Source organism: Hemicordylus capensis, chromosome 6 (assembly GCF_027244095.1).
Source record: "Hemicordylus capensis ecotype Gifberg chromosome 6, rHemCap1.1.pri, whole genome shotgun sequence".
NCBI classification, from domain to species: Eukaryota; Metazoa; Chordata; class Lepidosauria; order Squamata; family Cordylidae; genus Hemicordylus; species Hemicordylus capensis.
Genome location: NC_069662.1, coordinates 160,399,891 through 160,427,726, shown reverse-complemented (window position 1 = coordinate 160,427,726; position 27,836 = coordinate 160,399,891). Strand labels below are relative to the sequence as shown.

General features: G+C 45.0%; 1 protein-coding gene and 2 long non-coding RNA genes across 16 annotated transcripts in view; 1 reads left to right on the top strand and 2 right to left on the bottom strand.

Annotated features, from left to right (window-relative positions):
- Window positions 1-27,836, top strand: part of LOC128329198 (sodium channel protein type 5 subunit alpha-like) — a 371,320-nt gene that overhangs the window by 273,258 nt on the left and 70,226 nt on the right. For 12 of the 13 annotated variants that reach the window (XM_053259890.1, XM_053259889.1, XM_053259892.1 and 9 more), the window contains one exon: window positions 21,090-21,236. The exons of the other annotated variant lie outside the window; for it this stretch is intronic. In XM_053259890.1, the coding sequence (XP_053115865.1) occupies window positions 21,090-21,236 (147 nt within the window). The remainder of the gene's footprint in view (window positions 1-21,089; window positions 21,237-27,836) is intronic. 13 annotated transcript variants of the gene reach the window in all.
- On the bottom strand, window positions 5,396-14,421 carry LOC128329200 (uncharacterized). Of its 2 annotated transcripts, XR_008309561.1 has the most exons (4): window positions 14,315-14,421; window positions 13,447-13,559; window positions 9,706-9,839; window positions 5,396-6,027 (listed from the first exon to the last, which is right to left on the bottom strand). It is a non-coding gene; the product is annotated as an uncharacterized LOC128329200 (long non-coding RNA). The 2 variants fall into 2 exon arrangements; XR_008309560.1 differs by lacking the exon at window positions 14,315-14,421 and having other exon boundaries at window positions 5,397-6,027; window positions 13,447-13,584.
- Window positions 20,950-25,184, bottom strand: LOC128329201 (uncharacterized). Its single transcript, XR_008309562.1, has 3 exons — window positions 25,162-25,184; window positions 22,393-22,509; window positions 20,950-21,420 (listed from the first exon to the last, which is right to left on the bottom strand). It is a non-coding gene; the product is annotated as an uncharacterized LOC128329201 (long non-coding RNA).

Here is a 27,836-nt window from a genome sequence, read left to right as displayed (position 1 = left end):
ACATCCCAAGGCAGTTTACAAAAGTTAAAAATACAATAAAACTCCATTAAAAAATCACATTTAAAACCTTAAAATCAGTTAAACAGTAAAAACCACAAAACACCAAAGAACAACAACAACAAAAAGACAAGCAGAAGCAGGAAATCAGAGAGATCCAGCAGCCCCTAAGGGTAAAAACCTGAACAAAGAAAAAGGTCTTTAGTTGTTTATTACAAGCAGCTACAGATGTCAAAGAGTAGAAATTCATTGGAACAGCATTCCAGAGCCTGGGGGCAACCACAGAGAAGGCCCTGCCCTGCATGCACAACAATTTAACCTCTCTCAACAATGGGGCATGGAGCAAAAGTCCCTCTGATTGTTGGATTTTGTGGTTATTTTAGCAAAGCGCTAACAAAAGTAGCTACCCACACCAATTACAGAGTAGAGTGCAGAGTTTAGTTATTGCAGCTATTTAAAGAACATGCATGGAGATTGTTGTACAATCTAAATACTAAGTTGATTTATTGGTGAAGCACATTTGAGATAGCAAAGACCTATTCTATCTATTGGCTATATAATGAATAGGTAGGGAAAGAGAGAGATGTTTCCACCTTCCCTCTAGGAAGAAAGGAAGAGGTCTGACACCCCACAGGAAGTACCTGAGGAGTCAAGGCAGGGGTCATAGAGTAGAGGCAAGCAGGGACAGGTAAGGAGATCTTCACTAACTACCTCTCTGCTCCCAATGCCCCTAGTGGTCATTAAGATAGTCGGTGCAAAAGGTTGATGCCCTGGAATTCCATCTTCTATACTGACAACCTTGTTGGGCAGGCAGAAACTCTTAGGAGTTGATTGTTGGCCAACACACTGTGTATCCTATACAACCTTAAATAATAGTTATATCCCTGATATTCAGCATTTGTTTTTTCATTATTATTAAGTTTCTGCATGTTTCTGATAAGAGGGAAAAAATCTCACATTTTGCTTGCTCTTGCTTGGATTTTGTTTGTTTATTTTTTGTTTAGCTCCATTAGCAGTTTTACTTCTGTTTCATTCCTAGCAATGGGAAGAGGAAGGCATTGGGCCATCTCACATAATCATAGAAAGAAATATGTGTTATGGAAACTGAGGGTTAATTAGAACTGAAGGGCCACGTCATGCAGTTACAGTTTTTAGGTGTACATCTATTTTAATGTACACCTAAAAATGTAAAGTCCACATGTTACAAATATAGATTTCCAAATAAATGTCTTGTATGGTATTCTTGTCAGAAAACTGTGACTGGCTACAGGTTTCTGTTGAATGTACATTCAGGGAAGTCTAAGCTTGTCTTCTTATAAAGGGTAAAATAAGAAGAGCTAACCAAAACAAGGAGGAAGCATAATTTACACACACAAAACCAATCCCATCCCTCACACACATTTTGGCAATTATTTGGGGGAGGGCTGTGCAATGGGGCAAATATTTTTGCTCATTCAGAGTGAGGCAGAAAGCATAGCCCTCACTCTGATTTGGCTTCATGACATGATCAAATCTGATTGGCTGCATGATGATGTGATGTTATCACGTGCCTACATGATTGTTGAAGGAAGAAGGAGCTGGGGACAGTGTATTAAAAAGGTAGCTGAGAGGGGATTGTGAAACCCTTTTGCCCTTGTTCCCCCTTTTGCCTTGGATTTGTTTGTGGTGGAAAATTTAGTGCAACCCTGGAACTGGCCCTCAAAACAGTTTTCTAGGGACTCAAAGGTGGTAGCATAGAGCTATCCTTTGCATGGTATGCCCATTCATTTTTTCTTTGCTCAAACAGATTTTTGTCCTGCTTTGCTGACAGAAGAGGAATATGTGTAGGCAACGATGGCTGTCATCCTATCTTGAGTTCACTTGCAAATTAGCCAGGCACACACAACAATTTTCTAACTTCAGAATGTTTGTGAAGAAAGTCCTCTCCACCTGCCTGCCACACACACATGCACTCCGGGAGTTTTGGAGGACAATCTCCGGTTAGGCCTGAGTCTCTGGCTTTGAATGGCTACTCTGCTGTCCCCTCCTGATTCAGAATTGTGTAAGGCAGTTCACATGATCATAATTAGGGTAGGACAAGTGTCCTACCCCAGTTTGGGAGCTGTATATGCTCCCATTTTGTGATTGTGTGCGAGGGAAGCCACATGACTGAAGGAGGAGGAAGTGCTCATTCTGGGGTAAAGGAGCTGGGTTGAACGCCATTCTGCCTACTTCAGTCAAGTGCTGGGTAGGACAGTGCCATCTGACCCAGCTCCTCCCTCCCAGAAAACCATTTCCTCCCCCTCCAACCTTGCTGTTTCCCTCGCACAAGATCACAAAACAGGAGTGTACACCACTCCCACCCATAATCATGTGGATGAGCCTAGTGTGTGCTGGAATAACTGGAACACGCCGCCCCTCCCCCCCCCCACACTCACACCCTGGTTATTTTCTCTTTTCCCCTTCCTTTTGCTGCAGGACTCCACCACTGTACTGAAATTTTGGTCATTCAGTAGTGGGTAATTATGTGATATTATCAGGTTTGACCTCTTGCATTTCAGATTTTGAGATGCCTCTAGTCTGGCAATCCTATGCAGCCCCCATCCCATTTGCTTCTCGCAATTTTCTCTGTTCCCCTCAACCATGTAGGACATCAGAAAGACCATGGGACTGGCTAAAAGTGGGGGTCTTGAGGGACAGGAAGTGAACTTATTGGGTAGATGACAATGGATGCAGTGACGCAAAGCAGGGAGTGGCTCCTATGGTCTTTCTGATGCACCTATAAAGTTCTTTAGGAGCTTCCTATTCATTTCAGTGGAGGGTCCCAAGCGGTGCACATTCCTTTGCATATTCAGCTCTCTTTCTTTTAAGATAATTGGAGATGCTCTTGCAGTTCGACCTCTGTGCACCCATTAGAGACCCTATGGTCCTACTCCGTCTCCCTTCTCTATGTTCTCACAATCATAAGGATCAGGATCAATGAGCCCTGTGGTGTGAGCATGCGGAATTTCAGGGCAATCCTTGTCAAACCACTCCGGTTAGCCAGCATTTAAACCTCAGTATCTATCGTAGTTACATGCCGGTTAACCGGAGTGATTTGACCAGGATTCTGCATTCTGAAATTCTGCATTCTCATGATCAGATCCTCAGGGCTCACTGATCTTGATTCATTTTTTAATCAGGATCCTTGTGATTGTGAGAATGCAGCCTCAGTCTTGCAAACAAGTCCACAAGCCCACCTGCCCACGAGTACCTCAGTTAGCCATTTTTGAAATCCTGATTGCAAGAGGGAGGGAGAGAAATCAAAAACAGTTTCCTTATTTACTAAAGCTTCTTGGCCTGATCACCTTTGTTTGTTGGTTTATTACATGATTACTTAACCCAGGAGAGTGATAACCCATAAGCCTGCTCTGTCTCTTCCCAGAGCAGTTAGAAGACTGTGCCCATTCATTGCACTGCAGAGAGAGTGAGCTGTACCCTGACGGTGTCTCTGTGACACAGATGTCCAGGCTGAGAGAGAACAGGAGGAAACAAACAACCATGACAAATTGTACAAATGCTATACGCTCCCCAATTCCAAAGATGTTGCAAGTTACTGCAATCTGTCAGGGCAGCACCTCAGATTAGAGCCTGGAATCCAGGCTAGGAGTCAGAGCCAGGATTCGGAAAGCACCAGGATCAGTAAAGACTCTCCTTGCTCAGGCAAAGCCCTAGCCTAAACAGGAAGTCTTTATTGCCCTTCCTGTTAAGAAGAGCCAATGGCCAGCCTGAGTGGGTGGAGACACTCCAGTACCCGAGAAACCTTCAGTGCCTAGAAATGCCCCAACTCATAGCTCTGATTGCTCAGCGCAGAGGGCAGCCATGCCTAGAGCAAAGTGTTATTGGACCTGGCTTTGGGAGTTCGTGGCAGAATATATCTTAAGATCTAATTCAGAGCATACAAGGGCTCATTCTTACAATTCAAATCAGGGTTGGAGGAGCACCCCAGCCAGGGTAAGAGAGCTGTGCACACTCCCCATTGGCAGTTGGGTGTTTGCAAAGATCAGCACATATTCTGTCCCCAGCATTTTATCAAGGGTAGACAAAAAGCCATCCTACCCTGCTCTCAGATTCCAGCTCACAAACGATCACTTCCCTCATCCGACCATGATTTTTGCAAATACACAACCACAGGTCAGGAGCATGCCTGCACATTCCTCCTACCTTGTTTTGGGTTGTGAGAAAGAGCTCAAGAGGTACTAACACTCCGGGAGAACTCACTGTGGTCTGCAAAGTAACGCATGAAATCTGTTCAGCCAAACTTTAATTGATCGATTAAGTGCCGTCAAGTCGGTGTCGACTCTTAGTGACCACATAGATTCTATGTGGCATTCATAGGAACATAGGAAGCTGCCATTTACTGACTCAGACCATTGGTCACTGGATTAGCTCAGTATTGTCTACGCAGACTGGCAGCAGCTTCTCCAAGGTTGCAGTCAGGAGTCTCTCTCAGCCATATCTTGGAGATGCAGGGAGGGAACTTGGAAACTAGATGCTCTTCCCAGAGCTGCTTCATCCCATAAGGAGAATATCTTACAGTGCTCACACATCAAGTCTCCCATTCATATGCAACAGAGCAGACCCTGCTTAGCTAAGCAGGGTCTGCCCTGGTTGCATATGGATGCTTGCTACCACAAAACCAGCTCTCCTCTAGCTGTCATATTCACAATGCATATGGTAACTTTAGCATTCACAATATGACAGTGGCATTGGCTGTCTACCTGACTTCCTTCTGCGAGTCCAATCTGCTCTCATTCACTCAAGGAATGAGGCCAAGTTGGGCCAGTATTTCTTATTTACTATTCCTGTCTGGCATCCATCACAGGGAAACCCACCATTCTGCCCTCAGATGCTTTCCCAGGAGGTTTCCCGTAGTTAAATAGGTTTGTCTTGGGAATCACTGCTGATATACATCAGACCTGGCAACAGAAATTTAGAGGCAAGTGACTGAAGGTCCAGGGCCAAACAATTATCCCCTCTACCTTTGTACAACTACAGCTTATAACAAGGCTGGTTGCCAATTTGATTAACCTATTATACCAGCAGAGCTTTGAATGTTGTCAAACGTGTCTCTGCATTTCCCAAACACATAGTTAACCTGATGGACTTGATACTAATGCCTACTTAAGAGCCAATCGCTCAGTGAGGGTGTGGCGCCTTGTGGGGGTTCAGCTCTGAATTGCGTAAGTCAAGTGCTGCTTTATGCAAGTGTTTAATAGCCATCATCACCCACCACCCAAAGCCTCAGCTATTAGAGTGATGTGTTTGGGTGGTTTTCGCCTCAGGGCTCCTTATCTAGTGGGTGGGTGGCACACAATGGCTGACAACAGTAAGTATTATGTATCCCGAGCTGCCGTTTATTTATTATTTATTTATTCAATTTCTAGTTGAAATGGCTAGTTAGCTAGCCAGATGGAGAAGCAGTTCTAGGACCTGCAAGCTCTTCTAAACTGGATGTTGACGGGTCTCAGTTGACTTCCTCCAAGAACGTTATAGGCCTGGTTCACACATAACGCAGAACCTGAGGTTCCCCAGCCCAAGATATGGAGGGAACCTGAAGTTGGTGCTGCCGATAATCGTGCATCTCAGTTTGTTGGAAGGAAAAGAGGCAGAGGTACCCCACTGGCTGGCCCTCCCAGCAAAGCCCTGGATGCTATCCCACCCAGCTTATTTTGCACTGCCTTTTTATTTTTAAGGCTGTGTGAGTGGGAGAGAATAATCCAGGAACTTAATTTCAATCCAGAGAGGAATTCAGAGCCCCTGTAATGATCGCTGCCTCTTTGAGGTAAGCATTAAGAGCCCCCAAATTCATATCTGGGCCTGAGCTCAGCAACCTTAACAGGCATCTTTAGTAATTGGCAGTCTTCTCATCACTGAAGGAGGGCGAAGTGTGTCAAGCGATTGCACTTTTCAAACTGCGGTGCACACCCATCCCTGGTAGCAGGACCGCTTCTTCTCCGTGAAGTGGGCTGGACTAGACGACTGCCCTTCAGGCCCTACTCTTGGGTTGTTCTGCGAAACAGCAAGCAAGAAATTAGCAACAATGGCCACATTTTTTTTTCAAGCGCTAGCCTAACCAAGCCCCCACTCCAGTGAAGAGCATCAGATAACGCTCTCAACAAAAAGGCCAGGAATTGAGTCTGAAAGAAACCCGTCGGATTTAAAGAAAGCAGTGCCCATTATGCTATTGAGCACAGCAATTGGAAAGTTCAGATGGTGAGATAACGTTTCTCCAGATGCTGAGAGGAGCATAGTTTAACTGAGAAGAATTTTAATTTCCATGGGTATTTCTATTATCGCGGCCAATAGTGGGCATTGGGAAACAGCTCCTTGCTGGAGAAATGCCGGTTGGCTCTGCAGTAAAGTAGTACATAAGATTCCATAAGTATCCCGTGGGTCAACAGGGGTCTCCAACAGAGAGGACAAGAAGACATGGATGATTACTGGAGCCGAGCTAAAGCTACTCATATTTTTTCTTGAATGCTTTAAGCAGCATCAACAATAAAAAGCCTCCCCTTTTCAGCAATTTTTTCATCTTGCGATAATTATGTTTGTTTTGCCTTCAGTAATGTTGTCACATAGGTTACATAGCATTTATTTATTTTATTTTATTTTACATATTTTTATACCGCCCAAAACTTACGTTTCTGAGCGGTTTACAACATTGTGATCTCGTGTCTGTCCATCTCCCCTTCCCCCCACTTTTGGTAACTTTTCCCAGCACTCCTTTTGAAAATTATGTTTTCTTATGGTACTGTGATATCGTCCTGTCCAACTATGTAATCCCTGATTGGATGGAATAACCCATGTGCAGGGGTGTAGCAAGGTTGGAGTGGGCCCAGAGACAAGATTTTAAAATGCTTCCCCCCCTCACTGAAGCTCAGGCTGAATAGTGGGAACGAAAAGCATAGTAAAATGTATATCTATATCTATGTCTATATCTATCCTATGTGCCACAATAGAACATCATCCTAAATTATTTTTTAAAAGGTTTTGTAAATTGTGGACGATGCAAGTCATTTAATGGCACTAGAGAAAGACATGCTGTCCTGCTAGCTCCAGGTCTTAACACCCACATCAATTTCAGAGGATGAATACAACTGAAGGAAGCCCGGGGGGGGGGATGCGTAGCTGGGGGAGTCAGTCCTGTGACTTGTCTCTGGGGGGGCCCAAGGCAGTGGTCTCCCCTTGCCCTATTATAGTTACGCCCCTGCCCATGTGACTAATTCAAGGAGGAGAGAGCAGCAGCCAAGGCCCCAAAGTAGAATCTGACAGGACAACAAGGTCACTGAATGGGGCTGGTGAAAGGTGCATGTCTGCATGATCAAATTGTTGTGTATTGAAAACTGCTCCCCCACCCAAATGGCTAGTTTCGCTCTGAAAATTGAAACTGGAAAATATTGGGTGTTGTGATGAATCTCTTCCTATGTTTCGTTGGAGCCTCTCTGATGTTTGTGGTAGAGCAGGGACTTGAGCTCAGGTTTCCTAGTTCACATCTATGAAACCGCCTTATCCTGAGTCAAACATTTGGTCCATCTAGGTCAGTACTGTCTATTAGGGATGTGCACGGAATGGCTTTTTGGATTCGTTTCAAGCTTGAAAAGAATCACAAAATCCTTGAACTGATTTGTCGAAACAGCAGCCATGCTGGCTATTTCGACGAATCAACCTCAAAACTATTCAAGTGATCCAAGTGTTTCGGCCATAGGGGGAAATGGGGAAAATGGAAACACCCCATTGTTGGCCATGAGTACTTCCTAGGGACACCAAAATGTGTTGTGTGGTGGGGCATAGGGAGGTTTGTGGGGAAGGTTAGAAATTTGTTTAAAATTGCCTGCTTGTTCATTTCATTTGTGGGTTGGGTGGTCGGTAGAGCACATCTGCCCAGTGCTCTACCACACAACTCACTCTGGTGTCCCTAGGAGCTACCCTCAGACAGTGTTTTTCACTCCACAGTGGTTTTTTGAACGCTAGGCAACTTGCTTTGAATGCTTCACAAGGGTGGGGCCCCAATTCCTGGTGTACTGCAGCACTGCAACAATGTTTTCTTTGGAGACATTTGCAGTGTTGTGCTAGGGTTGTCAACTAGGATCTTTAATAGAGGACATGCAACTATTTGGGGGACCAAATGACTTTTTTTCCCCATTAGGAAGAATAGAGACTATTTTGGGGAACCAAACAACTTTTTTTTTTTTTGCATTTGTTGAGGTGTCCGAAATTCTGGAAAGCAGCTGGAACATTTTGTTTGCTCAGAACACTTTGCTCTCATGAGCAGCTTCTCTTCGTTTGTTTCCTTTCCCTGCCAACATCCTTTGAACAGGAGAACAGATAGGTGGGCCCAACAGGTGCAGCTTGCTTCCTTCATGTGGTGGTGGTGGTGGCGGCAGTGAGAAGTCAGTAGTTAGCTAACTAAATTTATTCAGTTAGCAGTTACCCCTGTTAACTGAGTAAAAAAGCACCTTTTAAAGTGGTGAATCTCTTCTATTTATCATGGGGGGAGCAACTGGCCCTATCCAGCCCCAACAGAGCATCTCTTCAGTGGCTGATGCTTGTGTTACCTTGCATTTCCTTTTAGATTGGGAGCCTTTTGAGGAGAGGAGAGCATCTTATTATTGATTTTTCTTGGAAAACCACTATGAAAACTTCTGTTGAAAAGTTGTTTGTAGTAGAAGAAGAAAACATGTGTGTGGGATACCATGCATGCACCACTGGGCCAGCATACAAAGAGGCTAGCTCGGTAGCTAGCTGGCTACCTGCCTCCAGCCAAGACGTGAAGTTTCTAGCCTGGCTGGGGAGAGCAGGCTGGGTGACCCATGGAGGAGGATGGCAGTGCCGCTGATTGTGTGAATGCAGAATTTCAGGGCAATCCTGGTCAACTCGATGATCAGCATTTGAATCCTGATTAAATGCTAGTTAACTGGAGTGGTTTGGCCGGGATTGCCCTGAAATTCTGCATTCACACAATCAGCTGCGCTGGGCTCACTAGTCCTGATACACTTTTTAACCAATAACCTTGTGATCGTGTGGATGCAGCTGTAGTTCTACATTTGTTTTTACTGGTTCTCTGTTTTGTATGGATTGCTTCTGTGTGCGTTTTTCAAGGGTTGTAGATAGCTTGTGGTGTTCCATTGTAAGGTGATCTAGAAATATAATAAAACTGAAAGGGCTAGAAATGTAGAAATTCCAGCATTTTAAATGAGCGACCACTCTGCTCCTGGTTTTACAGCTCAATGGTGGTTTTTCCCCACTTAAAAAAAACCTCAACAACTAATACAGCATCCTTTGCATCTTGCTTCCTCACTGGCATTCTTTTGGAATGCAGTTCTCAGGGCCTGTTCTCAACTAGTATCCGCATTTGCTCCCTCATTTTTGGAGGTTGCCTTTATACATTTGTTATGATGGGCTGACTAATTGGGTCATATGGACGCGAGCGAGCTGCCGGCTGCTGTGAGGGAAGTCCTTGCACTCCTCTAAAGCAGACAAATGCAACTTCCAATTCTGACACACATGCCTGCACACACATCCTTAGGTTTCTTTTTTTTAAATAGCTTTGTTCCATTCTGCATCTGTTTTAAGCGACTGTGATTCTGTAAAGCCGAGGAAGGCAGTGGGAAGGGAAGCTGGACAACAGGAATGAAATATGGCCGGTGCTGTGTTCAGATGGTTCCTAGGGAAGGTCACACATTTCACCTTGGAGTTCAAGCAGGAAGGGATCTGGGACAGGAGGTGTTAATAAGCTGATGCCCCCAGTTCTGTTCCATAGTTGTTCTGAGATTTCCAAAATCCCTTTGGTCCCACTCTGGGTAACTGTTTGTGCATGCCACCTAAATTGAGGAAAATATAATTTTTTTAAAAAAAATTAAGAAACACCATTGCTAATTTTTAGACGTATACACATACATTTTTTTTCATCTTTAAATTTTTTTTAATTACAGCACAATTATGTAAATACGCAACTAAAAATAATAATATGTTTGAAATACTGGGGTGCCTTTTAGGGGGGAGATTTTATTTTTAATTTAATTTTGGTGTGTGTTTACTGCAAAAAGGCAGAAAAAGAAGCAGTAATTCCCTACCCATCTGATTTTTTCCCCCCTGTACCCTTGAGGTTGACTCACTGTTCGTCATTCACTAGGCTAGTTCACCTGATCAAAATCCGAATAGAAGGATCACCCAGCCAGGGCAGGTGAGCCGGATATGCTCCCAACCAGCAGTTGTGTAAATTCCAAGGTGAAGGTAGATGGATAGGAGAGTTACAAACAACAAACAACAAATATTTATATATCGCTTTTCAACTAAAGTTCCCAAAGGGGTTTACACAGAGAAAACAATAATAAAGTAACAAGATGGATCCTTTGTAGATAACAGTTGACAAAGAAACATAAGACAGACATCAGCAACAGCCACTGGAGGAATGCTGTGCTGGGGGTTGGATAGGGCCAGTTGCTCTCCCTCTGATAAATAGAAGTTATCGTGTAGGAAGTGGTTGTTGGGTCCGGACATGTGCTCCCAACCAAGATTCTCTCCCCAGCATTTTATTAGGAGTGGAAGAAAAGCCATCCTACCCAGCTCCTGCCTCCCACATGATCACTCTCCCCTCCTCCTACCTTAACCTTGGAGTTCACATGACGGCTGATCAGGAGCACAGTCAACTTGCCTACCCTGGCTGGGTGCTCCTCCTATCTGGATTTCGATCATGTGAACTAGCCTGAATTGTATCCTTGTTTGGATTAAATTCAGGGTTTACTTTTCCCCCCATTTGTTTTCAGTGCTAAATGAATGAAAATGAACAGGCCACATTCATTTTGGAAACAAATGCCTGGAGAGGACACAGTCTTTGGGCACTTCAACAGAGGCCCTTGACTGGATCATTTCCAAACCTGAGTTGCACAGTTTGAGGTTCCCATCCTGTGGTCAAAATCTCTTGATGAGTGCTCAGCATCTGCATTAGTACTGGAGGGTCAGTCATGACAGACAGGGAGTCTAACGTTGGTGAATGTATACAGAGTGTTAACATTCACAGAATTCAAGAGGAATTATCACAAATGCACAGCTGTGTAATTAAACTGGATCCTGTCCCAGGCAATCCAAAGCATACATTTCCCCCCACCCAAGAGTCTGTTCTAGCCATATGTTAATAAGGACTATCAATGCATACAAGATGAAGGCTGCACTCCTAAACACATACCAGCAGAGTGCCCTCGAAACACAATCAGACTTAGTTCTGAGCAAATGTGTATAGGATAGCACTGCATGTAGGTATCATTTTGCATAATTCATTTCATCTTCCGCAATTTCACTTTGCAACTAGCATACAAAGGCAAAATAATGGAAAAGGGGAAAGGCATCGGAGCTGTACGATCAGGTGGCTGGTGGGGCAGAGGTACAAGGAATAGCAAGCCATAGATGCAAAAGACAGGATAATACGTTTCTTGACAAATGGAAGCCATGCCTGGATCCTCTGTGCTTTCTAGAGATGGGCAAGCTCCACCCACCCTCTACTCACATCAGATTGCCTCAAAAATAAGCTACCCAACCTCACCAAAAGTTTGCAGTGACTTGGCTTACTTCCTGATGCAATCCTACATTTGAAAGTTGCCCAACTCACCACCCAGTCAACCTTGAAAGACCCTCCCTGAATTCCCCAGTCTTCTGCCTACCATCCTTTTGAACCTCACTTACCTGTGTAGGGCACCGTAAGTGGAAGAGAAGGAGATCTAATCTCTTATTCCCTTTTTAGGCATGCTGTTAGTGTGCCAGGAAGAAATGCTTGTGGCCCTTGGCAAACGTATTTTTCTGAGAACTACTGAAACAGCAAGGTACTGCAAGGTCAGACAACAGAACAGGGGAATGGAGGGAGGGTCTGGATCTCACCTTTGGATTATGGCAGGAGTGTTGTTGCTGTATCACCAGTCTCGTATATTTTGTTGGAAGGGAAGGTGAGAGGAGGTATCGTGAATGGAGAGGTGTAAGCTGGCTCAGATATTAATTCGATTCAGAAAAGAATTCAGTCGCTCATAGTGCTCACCTATTTTTGAGGCAAGCATTACATGTCCTAAAGCTCATTCCTGGCAGACTTTGCAGGTACCTCTAGCAGTTTCCAAACTTTTATCTCACATAGTCTACATGAGTATTTGATTAATCATAGGGACTAGTTTTGTTTTTGTTTTTAATGTTGAACTTCTGAATATATGACTACTAGAGAGACTGGATTCTATACAGCCCTGAATATAAGATTTTCTCCACCGTATCCTGTGGCCCTGTATTTCTATGAACTTTTCATCAAGATCTGAGCTCTTTTACTTTAACCAATGAGATGAAACAGTCCTTCATCCACAAAGCTTTCAGGGGGCTTATTCAGGACAAGATGCCATAGCATACTGCCTGAGGTCCGTGAAGCGCTGGAAGGCAATGCTAATAAAACTAATGGTCATAAAATGTCATGGCACTAAAAGGAATGATATCAGACATTGCTCATTTGACAACATGCATTTGGACAAATGCCCAGACCACAGTCTATATGTCAATCACGGTCTACTGGGTACTATTTCCAGGATCTCTCTTTTCCCCCCAGAGCAAAACATTGTTCAGAAATGAACATTTCACACAATCTCTCCCTTTGGGAGAAGCCACACTGCCACTCAGAAATAATCAAGAAAATGTGTAAGGCTGTTCTGGCTGTGTTGGAACCATAAAACAACAGGCACAAAGCAATGCTGTGTTACTCTTCCCCAGAGGCGTATCTAGGGAAAATAGCGCCTAGGGCAAGCACTTAAATTGCGCCCCCTGTCCAAACATCTGACACCCATCTTTCAGATAAATTTACCATAATATCAGCTCAAAAATACAAGTCAAGCTCATTAATCTTTTAATATTTCAAAAACTATTTAGCAGTGGACATAGCCAGACCAAAAAATGCTGGAAAATGACAACTTTCAGTATGCTGGGGCTCATGAAATACCCAAATACTACGTGGAGGTGTACTTGGAAAACTAAACAGACGTGCCTGTCTAATTCTCTACTACGCATTGTAGCATCACTATTACATAAGTTTTAAAAATAAATGGAGAATTTAACTTTTCCCAGATACTCTGAAAATAATTAAAAGATATGCAGAGTAAACTGTGTCACTGCTTGAAATATAGTCTAGTATTTCAGAAAGACAGTTAAAATGAGAGAGAGCAAGAAACTTCCAGTGGGTCTTAATACTAAGGATTTCACACTGATTCAAAGACAAACTCACCATTAATAGCCACATTATTAAGACATCACATTTAACTCACTTATCACAAGAAGCAAAGTAAGAGCAAATGAATACAATCCTAGCTCATAAGCTTCAGCTCAGTATTCACAAACCCTGATTCTCTGTACATAGTGCCAAACTGAATATGTATACAGTGACTTATATTAATTTTTTAAATAAAAAATTACCTGTAGCCCCTTCAGGGGGCTTCCTAAAGGCTGTAGCGGGGGTCTGCAAATGTTATGCCTCCACTTGCTGGCCTCTAGGGCCTCACAGGGACCATTTGAGCATGTATGGTGGCCTTTAAAAAAAAAAATAATTTTTTTAATGGCTGCTGAAAACAAAATGGCCACCGCGCATGCTCAAATGGCCTGTGTGAGGACTGGCATGGCCTAGGGCCTCACAGGGGTCATTTGAGCATGTGTGGTGGCCGTTTTGTTTTCGATGGCCATTTTAAAAAAAATTGCACCCCCCCCTTCAAGTGGCACCCGGGGCACGTGCCCTGCCTGCCCTACCCTAGATATGCCCCTGCTCTTCCCTTTGTGCAAGCAAAGGGAAGAGGGCTTGGCCTTTCCCCCTTCCCCTTATCTAGGATTCTATTCAAATGCAAAACTACTCAAGGTTTTGTGAGTGATTCCAAACAGGAATGCTTGCAAAACCTCAATAGTTTCCTAGGGAAATGAGAAGAGGGTTGCCCAGTCCCTAATCTCTACTTTTAGGGTGATTATGGAGAATCTGAGTGTGTGTGAGCAGCTGGGCTTCATCAGGTCCCTCAGTGATGCAGACTCCCTAGATCATCTTCCAGGGAGATGATCTCTGGGTGTTTTGTCAACATCTGCTGACTCCCTTTGATCCCCTGACATGCTGGGACTGGTGATAGTAGAAGCGTCATTAAGGGATGGCCCATGAGGCATGGACCCCAACTAATGGCTCAGTGCCCCAGATCTCATCATCCACTTCCATCCTCCATGAACTCTTCCAGAAAGGTACCTTCCAGTGGAAGTACCTGCCTAGAGCAGGGGAGGGAACAGATACATAATGGAACATCTACTATACATGTTTAATTATTTTTGTGAGGGAGGGATATCATTGTGGTCACTTGAGGAGGTCCGTCTCCGGTTGCTGCCAGCTTGTCTGGTGGCCACATGGAGACGGGCCTTCTCGATTGCTGCCCTGAGATTGTGGAATGCGCTCCCTGCTGAGATACAATCCTCCCCATCTCTAACTATTTTTTTAAAAAACATTTGAAGACCCATCTCTTCACCCAAGCCTTTTCAGCTTTTTAAATGTGTAGGTTTTAGTTTTATGCTGTTTTTAAATTGTTAAACTGTTTTAACCTTTTATATTTGTTTTAATTGTTTTTATGTCACTGTTAACTGCCCAGAGATGAAGGTTTGGGCAGTATATAAGTTAAATAAATAATATAATATAATGTTATAATAATAATATGATTGCGTTTAATTCTCAAAAGGGAAGCTGTGAGACTGGGCCTTGGATCTTCTCTGCATCGAACGAAGCCCCTAAGTGACAGGATCTGATAGGCCTCCCTGAGGAGGTCTCAGTTTCTGTCTCCAGGCTGGTGTTGTGACAGGACCACTGTGTAGTGGAGTTGGAGGGGCTATTTTGGCTCAGGCCTAGTTCAGTGTGTTTGAATTTGCATGTATATTTTGATCAAAAAGCATACATTCCTGAGGCCTGTGTGTGTGTTCGCGCTGAGAGGTTGAAGCTCTTGCAGCTTGTAATTAACTCCAAGCAGTGAAACTGCAGAACTGCACCAACTAAAACGCCTGTCACCTCCGCTGCTTTGGATGGACGTGACGGTACAAAGCTTTCTTAATCATGATGAACACATAAAAGGTTTAATTGATTGAAAAGCATCTTCTGTGGTTATTTCAGTCGCTGACTGAAAGCACCCGGCACTGTGCAGTAAAACGCTAGAAAGCAAACTCCAATCTTTCAAAGATGAAGTGTTTGTCAGAGGATTCCATTTGTCCCAATTTTTCGTATTACATTGTGGAGAGAGCCCAATTACCAAGAGGAAAATAAAGTGTGCACTGATTAAAACGTTGCTGGCGTGCAATTTTAGTTAAAGGTAGTGGCTTGGACTCTGCACAGCAAACACTTAGGAAGTACTTTTGCGCCTTTTGAACTGATAACAGGAGAAATTAGCCTTGCCAATTCTACCCTCTGCCAAGTTCTCCCACTTAAGACTAATTTTAAAAACAGAACCCTTGGAGGAAGGGAGTTGTGTACGTTTGGTTGCTCAGTGGAGGAAATGAGGTCTGGCAGAGACATTTGATGAATGTAAAGGCCAGAAGCTGCACTGAACGTTTGTCTTTGGCTGTTTTGGAGGAGTAAGTGGGAGTGGGGCTAGACAGGATGGGATCAGTGGGCATTGTCTCACTCCCCACCTCTGTGCATTCACTGAATATTGAATGTCATCAGAAGAAGGTTACCATCAGTGAGTGGAGGCCTAAAGGGCACAGAAAAATCAAGATGTCTAAACAGAAACGGCAAGTCCTGTGCTTATTCTTCCTAGGCCTAGTTTTAGCTGAGGCGGAAATCTTATGTCTGGACTTGACTACTTCAGACTTCAGGAGTGGGCTCATTTAATCCAAAGGAGGTCATGCAGAAGGAGGAGAGGCCTTGTTCTCTGTTGCTCCTGGGGGCAGCACTGGAACCAATGGATTGTAATGGCAAGGAAGCAGATTTAGGCCCCGTGTTGAAAGGAATTTCCGAGCTTTATGAGCGGTTTGACAGTGGAACAGCCTGCCTCATGCAGAGGTGAGCTCTCCTTCTGCTGGAGATTTTCAAGCAGAGGTGGGACAACCATCTGACAGGGATGCAGTTTCCTGCACAGAGAAGGGGGTTGGACCAGAAGGTCCCTTCCAGCTCTGACTCCTATTATCCTAATTGCATTTATTTATTTATTTATTTATTTATTCGTTTATTTATTTCATTTATATCCCTTTCTTCCTCCAAGGAGCCCAGAGTGGTGTACTACATACTTAACAAAAAAACCTGTGCATTTTAAAAATGAGATGTCAGGGAGAATGTTAGACTAAAGCCCTGGTGCAGGGATTTATTTTATATTTGTTTATACCCTCTCTTGCCATACACCAGAATCCACAAGACGGTTATGTCTGGAGGAGCATTTTGCTGTCTGAATCTAGCTCTTCCACTCTGAAATGGAAACTCCCTGAGAGGTTTCATTCTCAGAATCCTAGAGGCAGAGGGGTCTTGTGGGTCATCTCACCCAACCCATTGCTCAGAGTAGGGAACCCACAGCTGGAGCTTCCCCAACTAATGGTCTGTTCAGCTCTGCTTGAAGACTTTCAGTAAGGGAAAGCCCACTCAGCCCCAGGGGGCTCATTCCAGTTGTCTTATACAAACTTTGGGGGATTTCCTTGGAAATTCTCTGGGCAGGTTCACACATTATGCAGAACCTACTTGCAAAGTTGGGAACTAATGTAACAGTGACTGTCTGAACCAATGCCAAGGCAGGAAAATGAGATTCACTTGGGGCCTCAAACCTGGATGGGTAACCAAGATTTGAAGCTGACTTTCCAATCCAAGTGCTGCTTGCCCCAAGGTGCACATTACGTCTAAACCCATGCTCTTCGTGATCATCTGGTTCATTCCAAGTGAGCCCACCCCCTTTGCCATTGGGACCAATGGGTGCAAGGTGGGGTAAGGCAGTCGGGTGTCATCCAGGGCTTCACTGGGATACCTGGCCAGTGGGCTTACATCTGGCTCAACCCCGCAAGGGGTCATACCTCAGTTCCAGCAAACTGAGATATGTGATCATCTGTAGCGCCAACTCCAGGTTCCCTCCATATCTCAGGCTGGAGAGACCTCAGTTTCTGCAATATGTGTGAACCCACCCAGATGTTTCTCCTTGGGAATCTCCTTCTCCTCCTCCTCTTCCTTCTTCTTCTCCTCCTCCTCCTCCTCCTTTTCCTGCTTCTCTTTCTCCTCCTCCTCCTCCGCCCCCTTCTGCTTCTCCTCCTCCTCCTCCTCCTCCCCCCCCCCTGACATTTTGGTACCAACCCTGGTCCAAAAGAATACAGCCCAGGACAGCTTTATCACTTCCGTGAGGATTAGGCCAAAGACACCCTTCAAACTCCTATCCCTGAAAATATCTGATGGAAAGCTGCTCAGCCCCCTTCATTTGTATGCATGGAATTATTGTCTTGCTTCATGTTTTGTACTTTATAAATTAGGAAAACCACTGATTCAATAAATATTAGAATAATGAATCCTGCCTTGGCAACTCAGCACTTGACATAAAACAATTACAAACAGATTACATAAGCCACCCACAGCGGGAATCTTTGCTGTCAATAAAACCGTGATTGTTGCGGCAAACATAATGAATTGTTTAGAATTCAAAGGAAAGTGGTTGTTGTTGTTTTTAAAAATCCACATCATTAAGTACACCTTGGTTGCTCCAGCTCCAGCATCAGTTACAACACATTCAGGGTGGGCCAGCTCACATGCCTGCATTGACTTTTAAGAAATGCATGCCATCAACATCAGAAAGTATTCTTCTGGTGGGTAGTAGAAGCAGAAGGGTCCTAGGCTGCTGTTCTGCCTGGCACAGGAAACTATAAGCATTTTTTTTTTCCTTTTGGGGGAAAAATTCCTATAGGTTTAGACATTCAACACGTACACACACCCGCCTCAACTACCATGTGTAATGGTACAGTCCAAGGACAGTTTTCCATCTCACCTGCTGTTAGTGTACATTATGCCAGGGATTCCCAACCTTGAGTTCCCAGATGTTGCTGGACTACAAAGGCCATTGTGGCTAGGGATGATTGGTGTTGCCATCCCATAGCATCTGGGGAACCAAGTTTGAGGACCCCTGCGTTAGGCTACTGTGAGCTGATTGGAGAGGCTTTGAAGCAGCCTGCTAGATGCCACCTTAGGAGCAAGTGGATAATAGTATGTCTTTCCCTTCTAGGGTTTTCAGATCCCTGAGACTCAGGGGTTGAAACCTGTGGATTCTGGGGTGTGGAGCAGGGGTCCAGAACCTACCATCTGAGTGTATGTGTGGGGGGGGGGGGGGAGAGAGGAAGAGAGAGAGAGAGAGTGAGTTTGTGTGTGTGCATGCAACACACACACACACACACACACAAATGTCTCTTCAATCTTTTTCTTTTTATCGATTTCAAGCACAGGACGCTTGCCTTTTCTGTCCTGATCTTTTCTTTTCTATTTATTGTGCCTCGATTTGTATCCACCTCTCAATCACTCTCTTCCACAGAGAGGCAGAGAAAGATACTGCGGCTGATAGGATGTGCTGGACAATAATGAGATTGAAACTTCAGAATGTGAGAGAAGAGTCAAGGTAGACCCCATAGGCTTCCCCTTCGCTTCTGGCTTCTGAACCAGGGTTTCATCCCCTTCCTTTCTCAACCCGGAAAGAGAAGCTAGAACAGAGGTTCTCAAACTTGGGTTCCCAGATGTTCATCTCCAGGCCCAATGGCCCAAGGCATGATGGGAGTTGCAGTCCAACAATATCTGGAGATCCAAGTTTGAATAGCCCTCGACTGAAACCCACAGATGCTGAAACCCAGGGGCAAATCCTGAGGCTTGGTTCCTACCCACCTCCCTCCCTTTAAAAATAGATTTTTAAAACTGTTCACACAACACGAGCTGCCTGGGGTAGCTCAACCCAGGTGGCTCACGTCGTCTGGAGCAAGGGGAGCCCTCCAATCCTGGCTGCTCCAGACCTGAGTAGCCCAGCTTCTATACCCAGGTCTTTACCAAGGTAGAACGAAACTGCCGTCGTACTGTAGCCGGGCTCCCCACCAGCCACAATACTGAGAGCAGCCGCTCTGCTGCTCACACATTGCATTATGGGCTCCTGGAGGACCCAGCGCGAGTTTTCACCCTCCTGCCAGCGCTCTGGAGCCTGCCGCCACGTTGCTCGTGTGGACGTGCAAGCAGCAGAGCCCAGAGGAGGCTCAAGTCAACTGGAAGGAAGCAGGTAGAAGCCTACCTTCCCTTCTCCCCCCCCCCCACGTTTGTTTGTGAGAACGGCCTCATTGTGTCCCATTGCATTTCATGATGCTATGTGAAACCACCTCAAGGGTTGCTTCTGTGTTTCGTTCTATTTCATGTGCAGCAACAGTTGGTGAGGAAGAACTGAATGAATAATGTCGTTTGTATTATGACTGCAATTCTCTGGCAGGGGGAGGTTTCGTGTTGTTGCTTTTTTAAAAAAAGAAAAATGTTTATAAGCTGATTTCTTGTGTTGAAGAGAAGGTTCTTCCTTGCCCAACAGTCTCTGTTTAAGCCTGTGTATGTCTGATGGCGACAGAACTCCAACTCTGGTGATTACAGTGTGATCTTTTGGCCTGCGGAGTCCTGATGCAGAGGCCAACCCAGCAATTACATGGAGCGCTTACTTAAGCGCAGGGTACAGTCTTGGTCATGCAAAATTCAGTGTATTATAAGTTAAAATATACATTGAATCCCATGCCCTTTGCAGCAGGAAATCAGTAATTTAATTTTAAATTAATTTACTGTGAAATCAAAGAAGCATTTGAAAGGGGGCGTTTAATATTAACTTGGGAAACTGAGAACATAAAATCTGACTTAACCAAAAGCTTTCTTTGTCTTTAGTGTTATTTCATTTCTGAAATGAAACATTTTCCTTGTCACAGTCTCGGTTTCCTCCATGCTGTTTCCTACAGTGAGGTAGCTGTACATTCGAGGAGGGTGGGCTAATAATTGTAATGGGGTGGGGAGATCCATGTTCTTAAAACATCGATAATATTGGCTGCATCGAGTTGGTGCAATAAAACTGAAGAACAAGGCATGAGCCAAATAGAAAGAGATGAAAATAATAATTATTTAAAGAGCCAGTTCTGCTTGTAATTGCTCTTTAAACGGCAGGAAAGTCCTTCCTTGGCAAATCTTTGAAACAAGAGAAGACTTTATTAATGTTTTAGTAGCCAAGGAAGTTAAGACAACCTTATAGCGCAGTCAGCCCTACTAACTGGGCAATGGGGTAACTTTTCAAGCGGTGGCTCTCTTCTACTTAGCATAGGAACATAGGAAACTGCCATATACTGAGTCAGACCATTGGTCTATCTAGCTCAGTATTATCTTCACAGACTGGCAGCGGCTTCTCCAAGGTTGCAGGCAAGAATCTCTCTCAGCCCTATCTTGGAGATGCTGCCAGGGAGGGAACTTGGAACCTTTTGCTCTTCCCAGAGCGGCTTCATCCCGAGGAGAATATATTGCAGTGCTCACAAGCAGAGAGCAGCTGTCCCTATAGGATCTCTCCAGTGCCTCTTGCTGGTGTGTTCTTGACTGTAAGCTCATGGGGGCAGGGAACCATTTTCTTATTTATCTATTTTTTGCTCAGTCCACCACTTTGAGTACTTGTTTGCTGAAAAGCAGTATGTAAATATTGATGATGATGATGATGATGATGATGATGATGATCCCATGTGGAAGCTGTGCAAGTTGTCAGCTAGAGCCATGGAATTAGAACTGATAAACAGGTACTGCTGGGTCTCAGAGTGTTATGTAGAGCATGCCGGCTGAATCCTGTACTTTTTATGAGTCAAGTCGGATGTGGACAATCAGCACTTTGAGTCTCTCAGTATCTGACGGCCCTATCAGAAAGCTATGGAAGTTATTGTCATACGTGATACACAGTCGTCGTCTTCACCCTTTATTGCTGCAAGGTACCTCTTTAAATGAGATTGTTTTCCCATTCTCATTGGGATACATGTATGTGTGTGTTCTACTTATGAAATAAGCATGCTGCAAAAGAAAAGGAAACAAACCCATCTAGAATTATCTCCACCAGGACAAGCAGCAGCAACTGAAGGGGCAGCGTTACAAAAGCCCAGCTGTTCAGAGCCAGGCCTCTGAGATTTGTGAAGAGTTAAGTGAGTTGCAGACAGACAAGCAGCTGAAATCCGAGCTTCCGCTCCCATCCGAAGGGGAAAAAGAGGTAACAGGTCTCCATGTTTGCTGCCTGCTTTTTGCATGCCATCAGTTGCCCAAGGTCCGCAGTGCATGCCGGAGATGTTGCCGTGTGGGCTGCCTGGGGTGCACGCACGTCGCTTTCTCGGTGTTGTTGGATGCTTGGAAGAAGTGTCAAAGGGGGAGACGCTGAGGACACACCACTCGGGACACTGCAGAAAGGGAGAATTGCCGCCAGTCCTGAGAGAATAAAAACTCAAAGGAAGCCTCCGAAACTACAAGCCATAAACATGCTGTCTCTGATTCCAGCATGCACCGTTTGGAGCCATTGGCAAGCACTGGTGAGTTTCAAGGTCACACATAAAGAAATGGCTCCAAAGCAGTGGCCTATGCCAGTGGTTCCTAACCTAGGGTCCCCAGATGTTGTTGGACGACAACTCCCATCACCCCCAGCCACAGTGGCAGCTACCCATTGTGACTGCGGGTGATGGGAGTTGTAGTCCAGCAACATCTGGGGGCCCAAGGCTGGGAAGTCCTGCTCTGTGTAGTCATGTCTGAAAGTGGCACTGCACAACTACAGGGCAGTCGTTAACATGGTTGTCTGGATCCGCCCTCAGTTCACACATATAGGGCAAACATTGAGACTGCCATCCCACAAAGATGCTTTCATGGGGGGTCTTTGAAGTTTCCTCTGCAGTCATTTGCAGGGCTAATCTAGCAAGCGTCTTCTCCGCGTAAAAAGCTCAGCTGGGTGAGCGGCTGCAGCAAAGACATCGAAGGTATATCCTCCGGTTACGCACCCAGTGAGTGCATTGCTTTGTAAAATGACAGCGTGGGTTGCCGCCCCCCCCCCCCCCCAGTTAAATATTTAGCAAAGTTGAGTGGAGATGTGGTGGGACATATACTTTATAAAATGTGGCATGTCCTCTTTAGAGAAATCTCGCCACTTCCTGCATGAGAACCCATTCGGATTAAGCTGAACTGAGAAGAGCTGCATTGTAGGCATGTAGCTGTTGGGAGTTCCTCCATCCTGGGCAGACTAATAGAGGAAATCAGAAAGTGACATCTTTTGTAAATGGAATGCTTCCATTCCAACCGGAACATTCCAGTGATAATGAGAATGGTGTGGTGATAGGAAGTGGCAACAACAGCAACCATAACAAAGTCTGTTTTCTCTCCCCCACCTTTAACTGCATCTGTCCTAGAAGACAAATGCCATCTTCATCCAGCAAAACGCAATTAGCTTCTATTTGTGACTCTTTCAGAGGAGATGAAAAAATGTGGCACCTTTCCATGGGATGCTGAAAAAAGAAGGCGGAAGTTCAAATGAGGCAACCAATGCCAACGCGAAAGAGCAATACCCAAAGGATTCTAGTTTGAAGTTCTCCACAGGACAGTGCAGACAAATTCATGTGCAAGCTCTCTCAGACTTTCTAAAGCAGCCAAGGACAAAGCTGGCTGGTCTCTTTGGTGACCTTCTCAGAGATAAAATTGTGCAAGAATCAGATTTTGCTATTCGATTCGAGCTCAAATTGAATTGCAAAATTCTCAAATCAGTTCATTGAAACAGCGGCCATTGCCAGCTGTTTTGACGAACCGGCTCGAATTGATTTGAGTGATTCAGCCATAGGTAACAATGGGGAGGGTGAATCACCCCCTTTGTTCCCCATGGGTAAGACCTATGGACACCAAAGTGGGTTGGCTGGTATGGCGTGATGAGTGCTACCGACACCCAACCCACAAAATAAATAGGCAAGCGGGTGATTAATTTTTTTTTTTTTAAACCTTTCCAAAAAAACCCCATAGGAGCCGGGGCAGTGGAAGACGCCTCGGTGGGTTTCACCTGGAGTGCCCCTGAGCCTTAGGCCAGCCCTAACTTCACATCATGCATAAGGGAACGGCTCCTGCCCTCCTCACCGCCAGTGCCACCTCTATCTTCAGCTTTGTGGAAGTGGGAGGATAGGTGATGGAGAACACCCGCCCACCTTCTTTGCAGCATTTGCTGCCACTCCTGTGAAAGCAGTAGATGGAGACGAGGGTGGCAAGAAGAGTGGGCAAGTGGGCGGATACTGGATTCAGATACCACCCTGAGCCATTTTTGGAAGGGCGGTATAGAAATCAAATAAATAAATAAATAAATCCAGAAGTACTGTATAATGCTACTGTACATGGAGGTTGCATTTAGCCATTGGCTAATAACCATAGATAGGTCTCTTCTCCTCCATGAATTTGTCTGATCCCCCTTTTAAAGTTATCAGAGCTAGTGGACCTCACTCCATTTTGGACTGTAAATTAATCATGTGTTGGGTAAAGAAGGATTCCTATTCATCTTTCCTGAATCTGCTGCCTGTCAGTTTCATTGCATGACTCCGATGACCTCTAACATTAAGAGAGAAGAATTTAACTTTCCTTCGCACTGGGTCAGCCCTCCAGATAAGCCGGCTAAGTGCTGGTAGGGACAGCAACAGCCTGATCATGTGGGACCCAGCGTTGCTGCCCTCTGCCCCCTGCCCGTGGCCTCCAATGATGCTTTTGTGGTGTTGGTGGGAGCCGCGGGAGGGTGATGGGAAACATCCGCCCACTTGCCCACTCTTCTTGCCACCCTCGCCCTCGTCTCCATCTACTGCTGTTTCACTTTCCCCCACCCACGTTTTCACACTGTTGGCTTTTAAACGGGTCTTTCCCTTTACAGAGCATTGCTTTAATTGTATTGCTACAGTTTGGATTTCTCATACCTCCCATGGCTCTGCTGCTGAGATCTGCAAATATTATAATCTTTCCCTTTGTCATTGCCTGCTTTGTCGAGCAGACGTTGCAATCATGCACCTTGCTATCGGGTTTGTTTCTGTTTACCTGCAGAATTAATCTAATCTAATCTGTTTTCTTTTCTTGTTAGAGGCTCTGCTTGTACTCTCTCAAATTCTATATTCCGGGACTTAGGGATATGGAGAGGAAGATCTGTGATTAGGATCTCCCATTGTAGTTGTATTGTCAGGAGGCTGCTTTGAAGATTGGGAAAGGGATATTCCAGGAGAGTGTGTTTAACTCTTTCCTGCCATGCTCTTTCCCTGAGTAAATCCAGCTGTAATTAGCTCCTGACTGGGGAAAAATGCAGGAACAAAATGTGTACCAAAAACTGAACAAAGAGTCACCTTTTTGAAGTGCTGATTCTCATTATTGAACAGGGGGAGAGCAACTGGCCCAATCAGCCCCAGCACACGACCCCTCCAGTAGCTGCAGGTAGCATCTAGCTTATGTTTCTTTTTAGATTGTGAGCCCTTTGGGGACAGGGATCCAGCTTTATTTATTTTTATTTCTCTATATAAACCGCTTTGGGAACTTTTGTTGAAAAGCGGTATATAAATAATGTCGTCGACATACCTTTTAACTGCTAAAGCTATTCCTGGAGATTTTTTTCCTCCCATATTTGTTTCCAGTATTTTGCACAACACCAAGCCATTGAGACCTCCAAGACTGCTTTCAAGAGTTGGCTGTACATGGATGCCATTTCCTGGATGCGCAGGAATGAGGTTTCCTCATTCCTGTGCAGAGGCAACCCTTCCATGAGGCCGGGTGTGGTGTTTGCCTCAGACGTGCATGAGGATGGGCAGCAAGCATTGCCCCCACAAGCACACCCACCTGCAAGTTTGCCTCTTATATTGGGGCATCATATTGTTCTTTGCAGCAGTCAAGAAAATATCTTAGATCACCCCTGTTCTTCTGTCCGCCCCCCGCCGTGGAACTAATAGAAGCTTGGGGGTGGGGGTGGGAGGAAAGGGTTAAACACCTTCTCTCGGAACACCCCCAATCATCAAAGCATTTCCATGGGGCTGCAAATTAGCTGTATTCATTTTAAAAGCAAACTGGATACAGGCCCCCCCCAAAAAACGCAGGATACAGATAGGAAATAAACTGCTGCACCTGCATTCAGCATAGCATTTGGATATCTGTACCTGCATACAGATCTGTACCTAGCCCTCTTCAGACGTTATCAGTAGAGCGGCACTCACATGCTCAGTGGGGGAAGCACGGAGGAAGTCCCGCCCACCCTGCTGTCACTCATCCCCTCCCACCCAACAAACATGCTTACGGCACCTCGCCCTTCAGACAAACGGTGCCGTAAGCATGTTTGATGGACAGGAAGAGGTGAGTAAAAGTGGGGGGCGGGGCACGGAGGAGACTTCCTGTTTTCCCCACTGGAAGCATAAGCATTGCCCAAGCTGATAACGTCTGAAGGTAGCTGTTCACAGATTGTAAAAGTAATGAATGTAACGTGTAAATAGAGCTGGCCTGTTACCTTCGGGCCCACTTCCCTCTCTCTGAAAATCCTGATAATAACTCTCCTGCCGAGGCTAGTGAAGCTGTTCAGGAGGAAGAAATGGAGAAATGCATCCTCCCTCACTGAATTCTGGAACATTTTATCAAAGATTAATCAGTCTCTTCAAGGCCAAATAGATGAGACGTTGGAAATCTGCAAATGGATTGCCTCTCTGGTGTGTGTGTTTTTTTTCCTTTTCAAATTTAAGAAGCAGCTGTGGGGAGGAGGAGTTGTATCAGAACTGTGGAACTGGGGGATTACTGTCCCCACTTCAAACACACAGACAATTTTGCTGCTGTAAATCTCCCCCAATCTGCTATTTTTCCCATTAAGGAAAACTGACCCATAGATTCTGTTGATGCTCTGCTTTAACTTTGCCGAGTTTGTGATTGGGCTGCTAGACTCCTTGCTAATAGGATCCATCTTGGTCTTTCTTCGTAATCCAACTATGAAACACGTCCTCAGTTCCTGGAAATGACTTCATCATTCTCACTGTATCTGCTCTCAGGAAGCCTGAAGTGGCCAAATAATCAGCTGTTTAGACATTTTCATTTCCTTCAGGGAGTTTTTCAGAAGCTCTCCTCCCATAAATCTCTAGTGAGCTATTATTTCTGCCCTTAATATCTTCTTCTTAAGGTGGTACTTTCTCTTTGTTTTCCTCCCTGGTGGATTCATTTGCATTTTCTGGAAGAAAAAGGGGTTCAGCCAGCAGAACATCAGCGGGAGGTTTCAATTAGCAGTTCTAGATTCCTTTTTGAAGCCAGTTGGTCCATATTTCTTTCTTTCATGGAATCCTGGCAATGAAAGGAACCACAAGGGCAAAGTTCTTTTTGTGTTAGTAGCACAGATGCTCATGATAAAGTTTTAAATGTTGAGGCTGGGGTGTGATTTCAACCAGAAGAAATAGTCCACATTTATAGCATGACTTTCACCTGGAGCATCAGTTTTCCCTCAGGAAATCTCCCCCACCCCCCAACACACATGCACACAAATTTGTCTTCTGAAGAACCCTTGTGCACCTGCTGTGGAATCCTTGTGTGTTACAAAAGATTCTGGGCCAGGCTTTAAAACACATTGCCAGCCAAAGTTGTTGGGCTTTGCCACCTCCCAGCACGAACTGAGAGAGAGAGAGAGAGAGAGGGGGGGGGGAGAAAAAGAAAGGAGGAGAAAGAAAGAGAAACAGGAAGAAAGGGAAAGAGAAAGAGAAAGGATTCATGTACCTAGAATATTGGGCTAGGGCCAAGGAGAGCGGTTTCTAAATCAGTGGTTCCCAAACAGGATTCCTCCAGATGTTGCTGAACTACCACTCCCAGCATCCCCAGCTGCAATTTATTGTGGCTGGGGATGCTGGGAGTTGTAGTTCAGCAACATCTGGAGGAATCCTGTATGGGAATCACAGATCTAAATCCTTACTCAGCCCTGAAGCTCCTTGATTGACCTTGGGCCAGTCACTATCTCTCACTAATCTACCTCACAGGGTTGTTGTGAGGATCAGATGAGAGGTGGTGGGGAGCTCAGGATATGCTGCCCTGAGTTCCTTGGAGAAAGAAGGAACTAAATTGAAACAAATATGTTTTCCTCGTGGTTTCCTGGATGCTGTTATGCATCTATGAGTACCCAGAATGTTGGGGGCAATATGCTAAATCATTGTAAACCGCTTAGAGAGCTCCGGCTATAAAGCGGTATATAAATGTAAGTGCTATTGCTATTGCTATTGCTATAACCTAGCAGCGTCTTTGCCTTGGCATTCTCTTTGAGTTCTCCTCCACAATATAGGTAAGCAAGAAAAATGGCACCGGGGAGGGGGGGTGAGCATCCATTGGGGCACTGTTGTAAAGAGTAGACACCTATTGGACCCAATCTGGAGTCTGGATTATGTTGCCAAATGTCAGGGGGACAGGCAGCAACATCGTCTGGTTCCCCCAAATAAATGTCCATTGTGGATTGGTTGGGTAGATCTGTCAATCATGAAGGAAAAGTGTTTCTCTTATTGCAAACTAATGCTGTACATAGGAAGCTGCCTTATTCTAAGTCAGACCATTGGTCCATCTAGCTCAGTACTATCTACTCTGACTGGCAGCAACTGCAGGGTTTCAGACTGGGTTTTCTACAGCCCTACCTGGATATGTCAGGGATTGAATGTGGGGCCTTCTGCATGCAAACTGCTCTTCCACTGAGCTTCGACCCTTCTCCTGTACAACTGCTTTTATGGGTCCCCCTGCTGCTTTGTAGCATGCTGCACTTTGTAGTGGTCACTAAATGCTAAGAGAAATGCATGAGCAATTTTTTGTCCTTCCTTTCCTCCTCCTT